The 16250-nt window shown below is 66.1% G+C and overlaps 1 protein-coding gene across 7 annotated transcripts in view; it reads left to right on the top strand.

The window, feature by feature from the left end:
* Positions 1-16250, top strand: part of Shisal1 (shisa like 1) — a 93527-nt gene that overhangs the window by 62620 nt on the left and 14657 nt on the right. For 6 of the 7 annotated variants that reach the window (XM_005338590.5, XM_078052574.1, XM_078052576.1 and 3 more), the window contains one exon: positions 7268-7585. In XM_005338590.5, the coding sequence (XP_005338647.1) occupies positions 7268-7585 (318 nt within the window). Of the gene's footprint in view, positions 1-459; positions 702-7267; positions 7586-16250 lie in introns of those variants that run through there. The other variant, XM_078052578.1, reaches the window with a different exon arrangement.

Raw genomic sequence — 16250 nt, 5'->3', positions numbered from 1 at the left:
TCTTTTATGTTTTACTTTCTTTTTTAAAAATCTATCATTTATATCAAAAGACTTATATGGATGTAAGTTCTGAGCTAGGAATTCAATTTCATTATTACTGGTGTTGTTTTTTTTTTTCCCCCAAATGGGGAGGCCACTTGTTCCAACACCATTCACTGAATTGTCCATCTCCTGTCTGCTGGTGTAAAGTGCAAATATCATGTACCATAATGTGCTAAACTGGAGTGTCAGGCAGATGGTGAGACTCTCCGTGATCCGTTGGCTGGTGTCTCAGTGTCTCACTCTACTAACGACGGTGATCTTTAGTATGTTTTCACATCTCGGCTTATTCGCCGGGCTCTTGGTTATATGAACGTTTGAATTAGCTTGTGTAGTTCTGCAAAGAAACAGAAACAAACAAACCAAAAAACCCCACCAACCTAATCATGATTTTGAACTGAGCTCATTTTGAATTCATAGGTGAAGCCAAGAAATGACTTTTCATATGTGGACTATTTATCTCCAAGGACACAGTACACTTCTATGGGTTCGAATTTTCCCTCATAGCACTTCACAGTTTTCTTCATAGAGATGTTGTACCATAAGCTTTGCATTTATTTCTACTTATTTCTTTTCATGTTGCTATTATAAATAAGGTGTTTCCTTCTACCCTGTCTTCTGACTGCTCAGATGATAAAGGTGATAAAAGCTAATCATTTCTATTTATGAATTTTGTGAATTTTGTACTCAGCCAACTTACTAAAATGTCTTAGTTTGTCACACTTTTCCAGTTGATTCTCCTGGGTTTCCAGTTAGGATGATTTTGTCTCCTGCTTTCTAATGAGTGTGCCTCCCTTCTTTTTTCTTGTCCAAGTGTGTTGGCGAGTACCTCTAAAACAACGGTGTTGGCTCCTCTTTATGGGTCAGGCATTCTTTCTTACCTTCCTCCTAACTTTCACGAGATGCTTCAAATATTTTCCCAGAAAGCATGAGGCTGGCTCTCAGGGTCGATGTATTTTTTCCTAGTCAGGAGACATGGGCTTGAAAGGGGTGGTTGTGGAGTGCTGTGAAGGAATTAGCAGGACCGCTGGGGGCAGTGGGCTGGGATCTGAGCCTCCATCTCTCCGTCTGTCGCGGGGACTCCCAGGGCTTTGCATCATGCTGTGCTCACTCAGGGGGAAGCTGCGTCCTCCCTTTGGTTGGGCAGGAGATGCAAACTCCCCTCCTCCCCCCAGGCCAGCTCCCCAGCCTGCCTTCCTCAAATGCACGGCTTCCCCTGAATATCTTGCCATCTGCTCAGGCCTTAGAATAATTCTGTGTGTGAAGTCGCTCAGCGAGCCCCGTCCGTCACAGCGGGACTGGAACCAGGCCTGCAGTTTGACCCGAGCCTTTTCTAAGAACAAGGGCTAATTCGTGAGGGAGCAGAGCGGCGCCAGGATGGGGGTTAGGACCCCGAGGGGCTGCGGGGGCCGTGGAAGCCTCTCGGAGGCTTGGCAGCAAACCAGACTGTGCAGGGGCTGGCGCCTGGCGCCTGGGATCCTGGTTCCGGAGCCCACAGGTTTCTATAATCTGCACACTTCCCGGGATTGCACGTGGAATACGCCACGGTTCCAACCCCGGGGCCGCTGGCTGCCCGCCAGCAGCTGGACCACAGAGGAAGGCCTTCGTGGAGAGGATGGACGTGGGAACTGGAACTTGAACTTGCGCTTTTACTCCTCGACCTTAAGAAGCGCCCAGGGAGCGCCTGGGGCAGGCTCTGCGCCCACTCTCCCGCCTGCCTCAGCGGCCACCCCTCCTTAGCCATGTCACACTGGGGAAGATGGGCACAGAGCAGGTGAGCCACCTGCCTGGGGAAGGCGCGTGGCGGAGCCCGGGAGGCCTGGAGTTGCCTGGGAATCCTGGAGCCTCGCAGGTGGAGGCAGACCCCGAGCGGGGAGAGGCCCTGGCTGTGCCGGCCCCTCTGACCTTGGGCAGGTCATTCTTTGTTGCCCTGCATGTCCTGGGCTGTGGGGCAGGCCGGCCTCTCCCACCAGATGCCAGCAGCCCTCCTCCCACCGTCCTGGCCGACCCACGGTGCGGGTGGCCCGGGTGGCCCGCGCACCCCTGCTCCTGTGTTCTCCCGCGTCTTCCTGCCCCCTTCCTCCCTGGGGGGTGGGAGGCCTGGTATGGTGAGCCCCCACAGACCTGGACTCCACCCCCCGCACTCTGAGTCCTGGAGGGAGGCCAGGGCGTCCAGTGTGCTGAGAGGCAGGCGGGAGCCCCCGGCCCTGGGGACCCGGGGTGGCGGGGCCTCCTGGGGTGCGGAGGTGCTGGGACCCTCTCCTGAGGGAACCTGGGGCCAGGAGGGCTCTGAGCTGTCCTTGTGCCTCCAGGACGGTGCACGGGACAAGGGGGCCCTTGAGCACCTGGGGTGACCAGAGGCCCAAGGACAGCTTGGGGCTGTGGCCCCACTAGGGACGGATCAGGGCCTCGGGAGCCCCTGTCCAGCTGCCTGGGCTCCAGGCAGGACTGTGGGCTGGTGGCAGAGGGGCAGCTGGGGTGTCTCAGATTGTCACCAGATGGTGGGGACGGGGCCTGCGTGTGCCTCAGGAACAGGCAGAGCCCACCTGGGCTGTGGCCGTCCTGCCCTGCAGAGCCCTGGGCACACCTGGTCGCAGGCCCTCTGGGGTGGGCTCTCCCCAGCCTCTAGCAGCCGCTCTGGGAGGAAGAGAACCCAGTCGGGTGGAGGCTGGTGAGGTCACCTGTCCCAGGTGACAGCTAGAGCCGGGTGGGAGCCCTGTCCTGCTCCTGGCCTTGCTGTCGGGCTCCGGGGCTCGCACCAGGTCTCAGCCAGAGCCTGGAGTCCCAGGGCCCCAGACACCTGCACTTGCCAGGGCCACTCCCCGGCCAGCGGTCAGCCCAGAGGGACAGCAGCTGGAGCGTGGCCCCCACTGCCCCTGTGGCTGAGTCAGCGGGAAGAGGGTGACCGGGGAGGGGCACTGGGCCTCCTTTATCTGCGCTTCTCTGGAGGAACAGGGGTTTCTGGGCCCTGGCAGATGCCTCCCATCACCCGCCACAGCGATGTCACCTTCCGGCCACGCCAGGGGTGCTCAGGCCGTCCTGGGCAGGCAGCTGGACACCCGCCCAGGACTCGGGCCCCCGACCCTGGGCCTCCACCCAGGGCTCACGTGGGCAGGCACCAGGGCAGCAGCCGCCCCTCCCCGAGGCAGGGAACCGCTCGGAGGAGGCGGCTCAGGGTCTCCGAAGGCCTGGGCACTGCTGCTGTGGCACGGGTGCAGGGCGCAGGGCGCAGGGCTCTCCCCACCTCCCCGAGACCCGCCCCGACGGCCTCCTTCCCTGTGTCGGGCACCCCAAGTCTGGGTCCCAGCCTCCCCCACGCGACCTCGCGTCCCTTGTAACAGGCCTCAAGCTCAGGGTCCAGCCCCAGCGTGGGGTCAGAGGTCACCAGAGTTCTTGTCCCCCACTCGACCCTGCCAAGCCCTGCTGGGCGTCGAACTCCCGCCCCCCACACGCAGGAAGACTGGAGAGCTTCTAGAACCTTCTTCCTGACCCGAGTGCCCTCCACCTCCAGGGAAGCGAAGGAGCATCGCGAGGACCTGCCCCGCTGCCCACGGGGAGGAGGCCCTGCTCGCCCCGCTCTCTGGGGCTGAGGCTCAGAGACAGTGACAAGAGGCCTGGAGCCACACAGCACTAAAGGACACGCAGGGCCGCTCCTCTGTCCCAGGGTCCCTGCTCAGCAAAGGGTGATGAGCGCCCGAGTCCCGGGGCCTGGGGACAAATGCTGTTTCTGGCTCCTGCTGTGTCCCTGGCTGAGGAAGTGGCCTCCCAGGGACATCCCAGGTGGAGACGCCAGGCGCTGGCTCAGGGCTACTGCTGGGCCGTGGCACCTGCCCTGCTGCACGGACCACTGCGATCCCGCCACCCCGCCGGCCCACCGAGCCCTGTTGGTGGCCCTGGGTGGGCCTGAGTCCTGGACAGGAAGCTGTGAGATCACCTCTCTGGCACCGAGGACTGTGCCCGGCCCAGCTGGTCACATGACCAAGCCTGTTTTCAGAGGGACATGGGTGCCCCTCTGAGATGCCCCCCAGGGAGTGGCGGGGACACTGTGACAGGAACAGCCTGCCTCCCTGGACTTCCTGGGCCTGAAGCCAGACCCTGCCACGGACTGCTGTGTGGCTTTGAGCAAAGCCCTGTGCCTCTCTGGGCCTAGGCCTCTCCAGCGCTCCCTCTGGGCCTTTGTTGAAGGAGCCAGCGCTTAGTGGGTTCTCTTTCCAGGCCCTTCCTTGAGGCCCACGGCTTCACCATGGAGCAGGCAGCAGAGTGACCCCTTTCAGCTCCCCGAGTTCCACAGGGAGAACCTGCAGAACCAGGGTTTGAACCCGGTGCCCTGGCCTCCGCGTCCCCAGCCAGGCCCAGCAGGACTCTCCTGGGCCCTGGAGCGGGGCAGGGCCGGGCGTGCTCACAGGCTGAGCACCGCTGCTCTGGCCCCAGGAGACGGGGGCTCCTGCACGACTCAGTGACCGTGCCCAGCACTCCCAGCTGCCGCTGTCCCTGGCTCTGCGGCCCCTGCTCTTGACCCTGGGCCGCTCCTCGCACTCGACCAAGACGGGCATCCGGGTGGAGTCAGCTTCCAGCTCACGTATTTTTAATTAGATTTTTAAAATCACACCAGGCCTGACTCCCCAGCTGGCCGACCTCCAGGGCAGGAGCTGCCCGGGACGGGTCTGTGGCCTGGTGGCCCAGCCTGCCACCCCAGGCAGCAGAGGGGACCCGGTGCTGGCGGCACCAGCAGGGAGGGGCCGGGTGGGCAGCAGGCGGACGCCAACACCAGCCACTGGCCACGGAGCGCGATGATGGTGACCCTCGGCCAGGAGCCCCCGGAGGAGGGAGAAGCGGAACAAGCCCTCGGTCTGGCAGAGGCTGGGCCAGGAACAGTGGGCACAGAGGGCAGAGGCAGGAGAGCCCTTGGTGACACTCGACTCCAGCCCTCGGAGGCCCAGGGCCCGAGCCGGGGAGAGCAGCTCTCGCCCCTGCGCCACCTCCGGCAGGCGACTCTGTCTCTCCGGCGTCTTTCCTCGCGGGTCAGCGGGTCGTCCCTCCTGGCACGTCGGCACACGGCGCCGTCTAAGGACTCAGAAGCGCAAGGCCCTGGCCCTTCACACGGCTAAGGTGGCTGCTCGGGGTCAGCGAGCGCCAGGAGGACGTCGGCGTGGAGGCCACTTGGCCACAGCTGGGCACAGAGACCCGCGGGACCCAGCGCTGCCCTCAGGGCCTCCCTGTGTCCAAGGGCGGACAGTTCTGCAGGACAGCGGAGCCCGCAGTGCACTCTGGGAGCGTCACGGCAGGCTGCCTGGAGGGGGCGGCCGCTGAGCTGGGCGCATGGGAGGTGGGCACAGTGCGGGCAGGCGGGCAGCGAGGCCCAGCCTGGACAGGAGCCCACGCGCCTGCTGCCCTTTGCTCCTGGAACCGGGTGCTGCGCTCCAGGCTGGGTGGTCGGGGCTCAGGCGATGCTCTGTGCGGAGGCTTCCTTCTGCTGGACGCGACTGACCGCAGACAGCTGCCCCCTCCCCCTCGGCCCCGCCCTTGGCTCCGCCCCTCGGCCCCGCCCCTCGGCTCCTGGCTGCCGTGGGAACCCTGGGAAGCCACTCTGGGCTGCAGGAGAGAGGACGTGGGGGACAGCCAGGCCGCTTCCCGTCTGCGTGGCCACCTCTCTGCCCCACATTCCTGCCCCGATGCCGCTCCTTCCCGGCAGGAATTCTGACTAGAGGCCTCCAGAAAAGTCCAGTGTCCCCTCTGTGGTGGCCGTGGTGGGGACCCGGCCACAGCGACCTGCTGCTCGGGGTCAGCGAGCGCCAGGAGGACGTCGGCGTCCTAACCCTTACCCCCCCCCCCCCCCCGTGGGCACCAAGCCTGGAGCGTCGGCCCTGAAGGTCCACACACCTGTCGGGACACAGCCGCCTCCCTGTCACCCCGGCACCCAGCGAGTCCTTGGTCCAAGAACTGAGTGGCCAAGTAAGCGGGAGCACTGCTGGCCAGGAGCAGAGGGCGCCTGGCCCTGGCCCAGCCCTGGGAGGCCCAGGGTCCGGGGGAGCCAGGGCCGCTCCAGGTCTGCAGAGATCCAGCTCCTGAAAGCTGAGACTGGAGTCTGTGGCCTCTCCTCCAGCCCAGAGACGGGCGGCGGTTCTCAGGAAACACAGCAAAGCCTGGCAGGAGAGGAGTGAGAACCATGTGCCCCGCTCAGTGGGGTCTGGGGGGTCCCAGTGCCTAGGGGCCTCGTTTGGGGATTGGGGAGCAACAGCTGGGCCCGACTCTGCTCGTGGGTGCGCGTTAGCCCTCCTCCTTGGCGCTGCTGGCACAGCCACCGAGCAGATGCCACAGCAGGGAGCAGCTGTGGGTGGCCTTTGAGGGACTGATGATCCGGTTCCTCCAACAGCTGCAGGCCCTGCGAGCACTGCTCATGGCTCCGTGGCTCCAGGGCCCAGGACACCGCCGGCCCTTGGGGACCAGCCCCCAGCCTCAGGGAGGGGTGGGGGAATGGCACGGTGACCAGAGGAGGGGTGGACACCTGGAGACTTCCTGGGGCTAGCGGCCTCCCAGGGGCTGACGGGAGGAAGGAGAAGGCAGGTGGAGAGCTGAGCAGCAGAAGCACAGCCTGTGCAAAGGCCCTGCGTGGGCGGCGGGCAGACTGGGCTCCTCAGGGACCGGCGCTGGCCACGGGGAGGCTGGGCTGCACTGGGTCACAAGGCCCTCCAGGAGTCCTGCCACCTCTGCCAGAGGAGGGTGCAGGCCTGGGTGCGCAGTGGGGGCGGGGGATGTTGGTGGATGAATAAGGAACAGTGGGGGGACCCTCACCACACAGCCACAGTGAAAGGCCCCCAGGAAGGGACAGAAAGGCAGGGGACGGGGGCCACCGTGACTTCAGGCCACCGTGGAGATCCCCGAGCCGAGCCCTGAATGACATGTGGGGGGTGAGGTGTCCCCCGGTGTCCCCAGGCTCCGCAGCTGCCCAGGGGTGAGACAGGAGGTGTGTGCAGGGTGAGGCCGGGGGACGGGCAATGGCCGTCCAGCCACAGGGAGGCCCGAGGGGGGCGGCGGGTTGGGCGGAGCCTGCGTGGGGGCCTGGGGTCCTCCAGGGCAGGCCCAGGATGGGGAAGAAGGCAGCGGGGCGGGGGGCGGGGCCGAGCCTGGTGCCCGCTGGGAGCTCGCGCGCAGCCCTGGCCCGTGCCCCCGGTGCCGGCCGCCTGGGCGGGGCCGTCCGCCTCACGTCCGTCCGTCTGTCTCTCCCCAGCAACTACACGGCCCTGCTGGGGGTGTGGATCTACGGCTTCCTCGTGCTGCTGCTGCTGCTGCTGGACCTGCTCTACTACTCGGCCATGAACTACGACGTCTGCCAGGTCTACCTGGCGCGGTGGGGCCTGCAGGGCCGCTGGATGAAACAGGACCCCCGGCGCTGGGGGGGCCCTTCCCGCGCCCCTCGGCCAGGGCCGCCGGCCCCGCAGCCCCAGCCTCCCCCGGGCTCCCAGCCGCCGGCCCCCCAGGCTGTGCACACGCTGCGGGAAGATGCCCAGAGCCCACCGCTGATGTCCTTCCAGAGCTCGTCTGCCTGGTGAGTGACCGCGGCCAGTGCTGGCCAACTGAGCACCTTCTCTGGATCCTCCTGCTGCGCTTCGCTCTCTGGTTGTAGTCCCTGCGGCTCGGGAGGCTGAGGCAGGAGGACCGCGAGCTCAAGGCCAGCCTCAGCAATCTCGTGAGGCCCTGGGCAGCTGAGGGAGACCCTGTCTCTACATAAAACGCACAACAGGGCTGGGTGGCTCCGTGGTCGGGTGCCCGTGGGGCCCATCCTGGTACCACAGGTGAGAGAGGTGGCAGCGCAGCTTGGGAACAAAGCCCACCAGCCTTCGCGCTGGGCGCTGGTGTGGGAGCCGCTGCCGCTGCACGCGACCTAAGGTTCCTGGCTGCAGAGGCACAGCAGGAAAGGTGCTGGGTGTCCCTGTCACTGACCGGTCAGGGGGGACAGAGGGGCTTCAGGGCGTGGGACTTCCAGCCTGAGGTCAGGAAACAGGGAATCGCTTGGCTCCTGTCCGTGACTTGAGTCACACAGGGCGGGGGGTGACTTGGCAGGTGTCCCGCGGGGCCCTCGGGAGAGAGGAAGAGGGGGTGAGAAGGGCCTTGGAGGGTCAGCCCTTCGGGACAGCTGCCCCAGCAGAGCCCTGCGCACGGCCCGTCCACATTAGGCCAGCTCCCGTTCCTGCCTGGTTCCGTGCCGTGGGGCCGGCAGACCTAGGCCTGGCCCTGGGCAGTGCGCAGGTTGTCCAGGCCCCGGGATCAGGAGCCCACTGCGGGGCTGGCCAGTGCCCAGTCGGGTGCCTGGCTGTGGAGCCCAAGCCAGGGCGGCCGAGCTCAGCCTGGCACCGGAGCTGGCGCCCAGAGCCTCCCGCGGCCCACCCCCCACCCCCGGCAGCAGCTCCCTCCGGGTGAAGGCCTTGCAGGCAGCCCAGGGCCCAGCGCCGCTCCCAGCCCCATGACCGGGTGGACGCCTGGCCCTTCTTGACCTCCCAATTCTGGGGAAGGGGTCAAGGGTAGAGCCCCAGCCCTCCCCAGGGTCGTCCTGAGGGTTGAGTTAAACACTGGCACATAGTAGGTGTGCAGCTCACCTCTGGGGTGCCTCCCGGGAGGTGCAGCCGAGCTGGTCCATGATCACTGGTCACTCCAGGTAGCCACCGTCCCTAATGAATGACGCAGATAATTAACACGAGGCGCCAAGCCGCGGTGCTCAGGGACGGGGCCAGCGCCTCCGTCCCTCCTGGAGGAGGCAGGTGGGGCCGCTCCGCTCAGTGGACAGCTGACCCCTGGGTCCTCTGGGCGGGTCCCCTGTGGCGCCAGGTGATGGAGGACAGAGGGCGGGTCCCCACCCCAGGGAAGCAGGGACACAACCGCAGAGCAGGAGGGGGAGCGTCTGCTGGCCACGGGGGTGTCCTGCCCGGGGTCTGTGGCCACAGAACCGGGGGCACCTGGCCCTCCAGGCCCGCAGAGCAGGGCCGTCTGGGGTGAAGCCGCGTTTCCTGCAGCTGGGGCTGGACGTTGGCCAGTGGCCCTCCCCAGCCCCTGGGCACACGTGTGTCAGGACGGCGCCTGCCTCTGGGGCGGGCCAGGGCCAGGTGTGACCGTCGTCGTCGGTGGCATCTGGCGTCAGAGCCGGGCTGCCCGCCCGAGAGGCCTGCAGTGCCCGAGGGGGCACGTCCAGTCTCACCCGAGGAGGCACCGCCCTGCTGGACCCTCAACAGCACCGGCTGCAGGCCCCCTGCGAGGCGCTGACTGGGCCCTGGCCCCCAGGCAGGACCACCAGCTGCAGCCACAGGGTGGCACCCGCAGCATCCAGGCCCCAACGCTGGTCCCCACCCCCTTCCAGCCTCCACGTCCCCCCAGAGGGCCTCAGCTCCTCGCCTGGCCGCCTGCCCTGCCCGCCTGCCCTGGCCCTGCCGTTCATTCCCCTCTCAATGCCTGCTGTGCGCCTGGCTTCGAGGCACCCATCAGTTTCCCTGGTAACTCACCCCAGGAGGGCGCTCAGCGGGGCTTCCACAGATGAGCGAACGTGGGCTGCGGGCCCAGAGAGGGTGAGCGGCTTGCCCAGGGACACACAGTAAATCGTGGGCTAGAGCCCAGGTCTCCCAGGGCCACGCCTGGCCCGAGCCCTGTGCCCCGGCTCCTGCCCACTCCCCCAGAGCCTCCTCCCACCTCACGGCAACACTCCCCTCCAGCCCCCCGTCCCCGCTCTCCATCAGTGCTGGACCCCGCAGGCCTTCCACATCACCCTGGGGAGCGCCTGTTCACCCTAAAGCCTCCCGGGCACCCATCACCCAGGAGCCCAGCCCAGGCTCCAGGGAGGGCTTCCTGGAGGAGGCACCACGGGCGGGGTCCAGGGGCGTCCAGGGCTCGGCCGTCTGGACACCCCCCAGTCGGGCAAAGCGGCTCTCACTGGTCACACCACGGGAGTCAGAAATGGCCCTGAGCCACCCAGCCCAGGACCCTGCCCAGGCCTCGAGTCTCGGCTGGCAGAAGGCCACGGCAGGACGTTCAGGATTCACTGTCCAGGAGAAGGGACGGGCCGTGTCCCCAGTGGCTGGGTCGGTGCCGGGTTCTCTGCCTTGTGCCAGGAGTAAATGGTGACGCTACGCGGAGGACGGGGAGCAGCCGGGGGGGAGGGCCAGCGCTGGGTCCCCGCTGGCCCTGAGTCTGGGGGCCCGGGCAGGCCTGCTGCACCCTGGGCTTGGGGCAGCCGAGGTCCTCCAGAGCTGGGAGGGGGTCCAGGCAGGGCGCAGCCCAGGCGAGTCCCAGGGCAGGGTCAGGACCGAGGAGCCCTGGGCCCTGGGCGCTGCCCCTCCCGGTTCCTGGCCCCTCCGTGGTCCCCGTGGCTGGACCTGCCCCTGCACTGCGCCCCCACAACCCAGGTGCAGACCCCACCTTCTCCCCAGCTCCGCCTGTGCCCGCAGCCCGCCCAGCCCGCGGCTCCCCTCCCGCCGCCCAGCCCGCGGCTCCCCTCCCGCCCACCCCCGTGGTTGTCCCCCGAGGGCCTGACCCCACCTCTGACTGGCTCACCCCACAGAGTCTGACCCCTCTAGGCAGCTCCTGGACACTCAGGGACACGGTCAGCCAGCACATCCGTGCCCTGCTGCCCGCGTCGCCAGGACGGAATTCCGCTCTGTCCTCAGCACCCCCATCCCCGCGGCCTCTCAGCCATGATTTGAACATGAGTCAGGAACCCTGCCCTCCTCCACCCTCCTCCCAGGACACCGTTCTGCGCCATCTTCTTCTGCCCCATCAGGGCCTCCAGCTCTCCCTGCTCCTCTCCTGCCCGCGGCAGAGCTCCTTCAAAGCACTGGGCAAACCCTCTCCCTGCTCAGCCCAGCCACAGTGGCCTGTTCTGCCCCAGGACCTTTGCACCTGTCCCCGGTCCTCCCCGAACAGCTCCCCTCCCAGATACCTGTAGGACTCACTGCCTCCTTCCCACCTGGTGCCTGCTCGGAGTCACCTGCCAGAGGCGTCCCGTCCTGGGTCTGCAGAGCCGCAGCCCCCGCCCCATCTCGCCATCCCTGACCCTGCCCTGATCCTTGGTTGGGTTTGCCGCAGCCTGACGCCGCCTTCCTGTTGGCTTTGGTCTGTGGGGATCGGTGTGTCCCGTGGTCAGTGGAGCCCCCCACACCAGGGCAGCACCTGGCACATGGTGGGCACCCAGGAACCAGATGCAGAGTGGGCGAGTGCCTTCTGCCCGGCCTGGCGCGCAGGACAGTGAAGAGTAGCCCGGGCAGCTCTGCGGCTGGACACCCTGAGCTCCGTTTTATGGAGGAGAAACTGAGGCCCAGCGGGCGGCTTAGTCACCTGCGGGGTCAGCTGCAGGGGGGCTGGATTCCCGCTGGGGCTCACTCACCCCGGGGCAGGACCCAAGTGTCCCCAGGGGACAGGAAGTGGGTTCCCAGGCGTGGGCATGTCAGGCCCTCTCTGCTCAGGTCCAGTGGCCACTGAAACAGCCTGGCGCCCCTCCTGGCCTGGCCATTTGGGGGCCGCCAGCCATCAGGCGGAGGAGGAGGTGCCGGGCCGGCCGCAGGGTGGGCTCTGCTCCTTTGGGGTCTCTCCCTTCCCTGGCCCCACAGGGAAGGTCCTTCCTGCCTCAGAGCCTTGGCCCAGGCATCAGCCGATGCCCATCTGTCCACCTACTTCCTTCCCGGGCAAGGCACCCGCCCGAGGACCGCGGACACGCAGTTAGCCGTGCCACACCCGAGCTCATTTCACCCCAATTTCACTCCTGGCCACCCTCGAACAGAGCGCCAGCTCCTGCCCCAGGTCCTGGTGCACGGGAGCCTGGGCACCCTGTTGAACGTCCCCGAGCCTCAGTGCTCCTGTCTGTAAAACAGGCACCGGCAGAGTCACCTGCAGGAGGATCCTGAGCTCAGAGTAGGGCCCAGTGTGGGGTGGCCTGCAGAGGACACGGACCATCCTCATCACGACGGGGGTTGACGCTCTTTAGAGTCAGAATGACGAGGAGAAGCCCAGCCCCCGAGTCCACACGTGGCCACAGCCATGGCCACCCGGGTGCTCTGCCCTCCCCGGTCGCTGCCCACCGTGCGCCTGCGATTCTGCGCCACGGTTTTCTCCGCGAGCGTCCCACCGGCCATTGTCCTGTGGATTCACTTAATCTCTCTAAATATCGCTTCCGCAGTGACGAGGCCTGTGAGCAGCATTAATTGAGCCATTTCCCTGCCGCAGAGCGGGCTCAGAGGCTCCGTGGTGGAGGTTTTGTTTGACTTCTGTTTTGCTGTGACAAGTACCGGTGGCGGGGCTCGGGGACAGCTTCGCCTGGTCTGCGCCTCTTGAATCGTTTCCTGCCATCAAGTTCCAGCGAGGATGGGGGGGGTGGCCGTTTAATGCCCTGCCCACCCTGCCCGCCACGTGCAGGTGGCGTGGTGGCAGCTGGTCCCTGCGCCCTCTGGGCCCGCTCCCTGGGACGCTGGTGGCTGAGCCCCTTCCCTTCCGTGGTTAATTAATTCCGCTCCTCTCCTGGAGCGTCCCATTTATTTTACGGCGCCCCCAGGACAGTCGCTAATCGCAGTCATTTCCATAAAGCAGCGTTTATTTCCCAAATCCTCGTCCTCGCGCCTGGAGACGCGCCTCCCCGGAACTGTTTACTTAATCCGTTTTTAATTGACTTTAAATCAAGTCGCCTGTTTAGGAAACGCAGACCTGCCCTAGCCGCGTCCCGAGGGCTCGGGGTCCTTCCTGCGTACCCAAGAGCTGACCCTCAGATTGCGGGGGGGGGGGGGGGGGGCGGGGGGGGGGTTTGGGGAGCCGGCGTCAAACGTGGCCGCGATTTAAAGTGAAATTACATAAGCGTGTGATTAATTCAGCTCTAATAGGCGCCAGGGTGGCCGACACTGGGGACACCGCTTCCTGATTATTCTGCTGGGTTCACCGTCTCGGTGCTCTGGGGACGTGGGCCTCTGTCACGTCTGCAGGGCTTCGTGTCCCTCCCTTCCTGAGCGGCAGCACCGTGGCCGTATTTACCCACTGACACTGGCAGCAGGGGCCTGGGTCGCGGGCCGCTTTGCGCCCTGGTTTCCTGGGGCGTGTTGACCCTGAGAGCAGGCTGCGGAGCCTTGGCCAGCCGGCCCCGGGCTGCCAGGGTCCCGGGCTGGCACGTGGCTACCCGTGCCACCTCGCCTGCCCAGCCGTCTTGGGCCTCACTGTGGGGAGCGAATGTCCCGGTGAACTTGAAAGAGAACCGCGGCCTGTTCCTGGGGACACCCACCGACAAGCTGCGGGACACCTGTTCTGGGTCCCTCCCTGACTCCTCCCAGCCCCTGGGCCTTCCTGGACAGAGCAGGGGGCGGGAGGCCTCCATCCCCCCCGTCCCAGGAGCTATCGAGGGCATCTCTTTGCCAGCTCTCTTGCACCGTCCCTTCCGCAGCTCCCACACGGTGCTGGGGGGCGGGTGTCACCCAAAACGTCGTGGAGGTCACCAGAGAGTCACAGGTGCTGGGAACAGAAAGAAGGACGCAGAGCCCCTGCCCCGTGACCTGGCCCAAGACTTTGCCTGGAAGGCTCCGTGCGTGTGGCCAGGGCCACGGAGGGAGGCTCAGGGACCACGCAGGACACGTGTCCAGGGTGCACCGAAGGGCCCTGCGACTGTCCCCTCTGTCCCTGGTTTCCCCAGAGCTCCCAGGTCTCTGAGGCCAGCACAGCTCAGTGCGGGGGACCACAGCTTTGGGCAGTTCAGGCACAAGGACCCTCAGAGACACCGTCCTGGGGTCTCACAGGGACAGGAGCCTTCTGTGGACTGAGCCCCTTCAGTGGCCCCAATTTCCTGCTGCCCAAGGCCATCTCTGAGCCTCCGTGTCCCTTTTTGTGACCTTGGGGAAGTCCCTGCTTGCCTGTCTTGGGGGACCTCAGGAGAGTGGGGACCAGCCCTGTCCCTGAGGTCCTGCCCCTGGGCAGGCAGGGGACCCCGCTGCCCCACCCTCCGGCTGGCACCTTAGTTAAAACGCCCAGGGACTGCGGTGAGCAGGGTGCCCACAGGTGAGCCGTGAGCAGACGGTGAATGTCCCGGGAAGCTGCGGATCGCTGGCCCTCGGGAGCAGAGAGGGCGTCCCCCGGTGTCAGTTTGACAGGATTCCAGGTCACCGCTGGGCGCCACGGAGAGCGTAAGGTAGAGAAGGAGGAATCACCTTAGAGAGGAGCGCGGCCCGGGGAGGGGCGGCTATGACAGTCCCCAAAACCAACTTGGCCCGGAGGCTGGTAATAGGCCCCGTCCAGATCCGCCGCGGGCGAGGGACACGGAGCGTCTCCATCAGCGCGGCTCGGGCAGGGCGGCTCCTCCTCCATGGAGACTGGCCCTGGCTGCTAAAATATCTGCTTCCAAGAATAGAGGCTGTTGGCACAGCAGACGTCTCCCAGCCCTGGCCTCGCTCCGGGCAGGGCCAGGGAGCCAGCTCCGCGACCTGAGGGCGCCGCCTCTCACCTTGTCTTCCGGTCCTTTCCAAGGCTCCCTGGAGGTGCTGGGGGACTGTCTCCAAGCTGCTTCCAGACCAGGGCTTGGGGGGCGCTGGGTGCTGCGGCCGGGGGTGAGAGGACAAAGCTCGTGGTCTCCTGGGACGGCACGCCAGGTTGTGCAGAGCCCAGCTGTGTGACCTTGGGCGAGCTCTTGACCACTCTGAGCTGCAGAGACCAAACACTCCGCCTGCAGGGGCTCCCGAGGAGGGCTCCGAGGATACGGGGAGGACTTGGTGCAGCACCTCTCTAGCAGGACCCCGAGCCCACCCCACTCCCCGTCTGCCTCCACCCCTGGGGAATGGGGCGCCTGCCGGGCACAGCACCACCCCCCTCTCTGTTGGCGGGTGCTAAGGGCTGGGTCAACCGAGAGCGGGTACCGGAGTGCTGTTGCTTGGTGACTCCGGTACCTTCGTATCCCCAGGGGGGGCTGGCCTCAGGTGTCCAGGATTCAGGACACAAGCAGCCACCGCTGGGCGCTGGTGGCCACCTGGGCAGAGCCAGGAGGGGCAGCCGCAGGGGTCCCGGGCTTTCCATCTGCCTCCAGCTCTCCTCCCCGACGCCACCCCAGGCCAGGGACCCCGGAGACGCTTCCCTGGGGCCGCAGGGGCAGGGCTTCCACGGCCTCAGCCCCTTGGGCAGCCTGGCTTCCAGGCCCCCTGCCGGCTGGGCTGTCCTGCTGCCCAGTGCTGCTGCCTCTGAGCCTCCAGCCCCGTTCTGGACCCGCACTGTCCAGCTGCTGCCACCAACGTGGCCCCCGAGTTCCTATAACCAGGGCCCTCTCCTCGGGCACCGGAGCAGAGGGACTCAGGGGGTCTCTGTCCAGCGACCCGTCCCAGGAAGGACCCGAGTCCTCCCCCCTGACTTCCTCCCAGCACCGACGCTCATCCTAGCTGCTAGGGGCCAACTCCAGGTGTGTCCCATCCGTGTGCGCAGAGTGGAGAGCTGTACAGGGCTCGCGTCTTCCCCAGCCATCCGTCAGTCATGGTGCCTCTCAGCCATGGCACAGGGAGGGGGACATGGGACTCCACTAAGTGATGCTGTCCAGGGTGGTTCAAGGAAAGTGTGGAGCAGCAGGGGGTCTGGGGAGAGTCCCAAGCCCATGGGCAGAGCCAACCATGGTGGGTGGAGGCAGGGAGGCTGAGGGAGGCCTGGTGACGAGGCCCTGTTCTGGAGGTGGACAGAGACGGTGGAGGGCCTGGACCTGGGGGCAGGGGAGAGAGCTTGCCAAGGATTCCCGGTGTGACTGCAGTGACCAGTGTCACCACTGGCCAGGAAGGACAGTGCTCAGGGCTGAGGTGGCGGGCACAGTGTGGGGGGTGTACAGCACTGACCGTGCTGGGCACAGAGGAGAGGCGCAGGGGCAGCCGTGCATCCCAAGTGGCCAGGACCGGTCACAGGCCAGCAGGGCTGAGAGGTGCCCGGAGGTCAGGTGTGTCCCCAGGAGGCGGGGACACTGGCCCTCCCGTGAGATGGCCTCTCCCTGGCTGTGGTTCCAGGGGAGATGAGCAAGTGAGCGGGTGCGTGTGCGCGGGAGGTGGGCGTGGGTGTCTTGGTGCCTGGGTGCCTCGGGCTCACGGGCTTGGGTTTGACCTGGTCGCGCCCTGCCCTGCGCGGGTGCCAAGCAGCAGGGACAGCGGGGGAGGCCGCCCAGCCCCAGGAGCACAGACTGGAGGTGCCAGGGCCGCGCGGCCAGAGCGGAGAGGACTGGACGAGGCGCGGCCCAGAGCGGC

The sequence above is a fragment of the Ictidomys tridecemlineatus genome, chromosome 6 (assembly GCF_052094955.1).
Source record: "Ictidomys tridecemlineatus isolate mIctTri1 chromosome 6, mIctTri1.hap1, whole genome shotgun sequence".
NCBI lineage: Eukaryota > Metazoa > Chordata > Mammalia > Rodentia > Sciuridae > Ictidomys > Ictidomys tridecemlineatus.
This window is presented reverse-complemented; position numbering and strand designations above follow the sequence as displayed.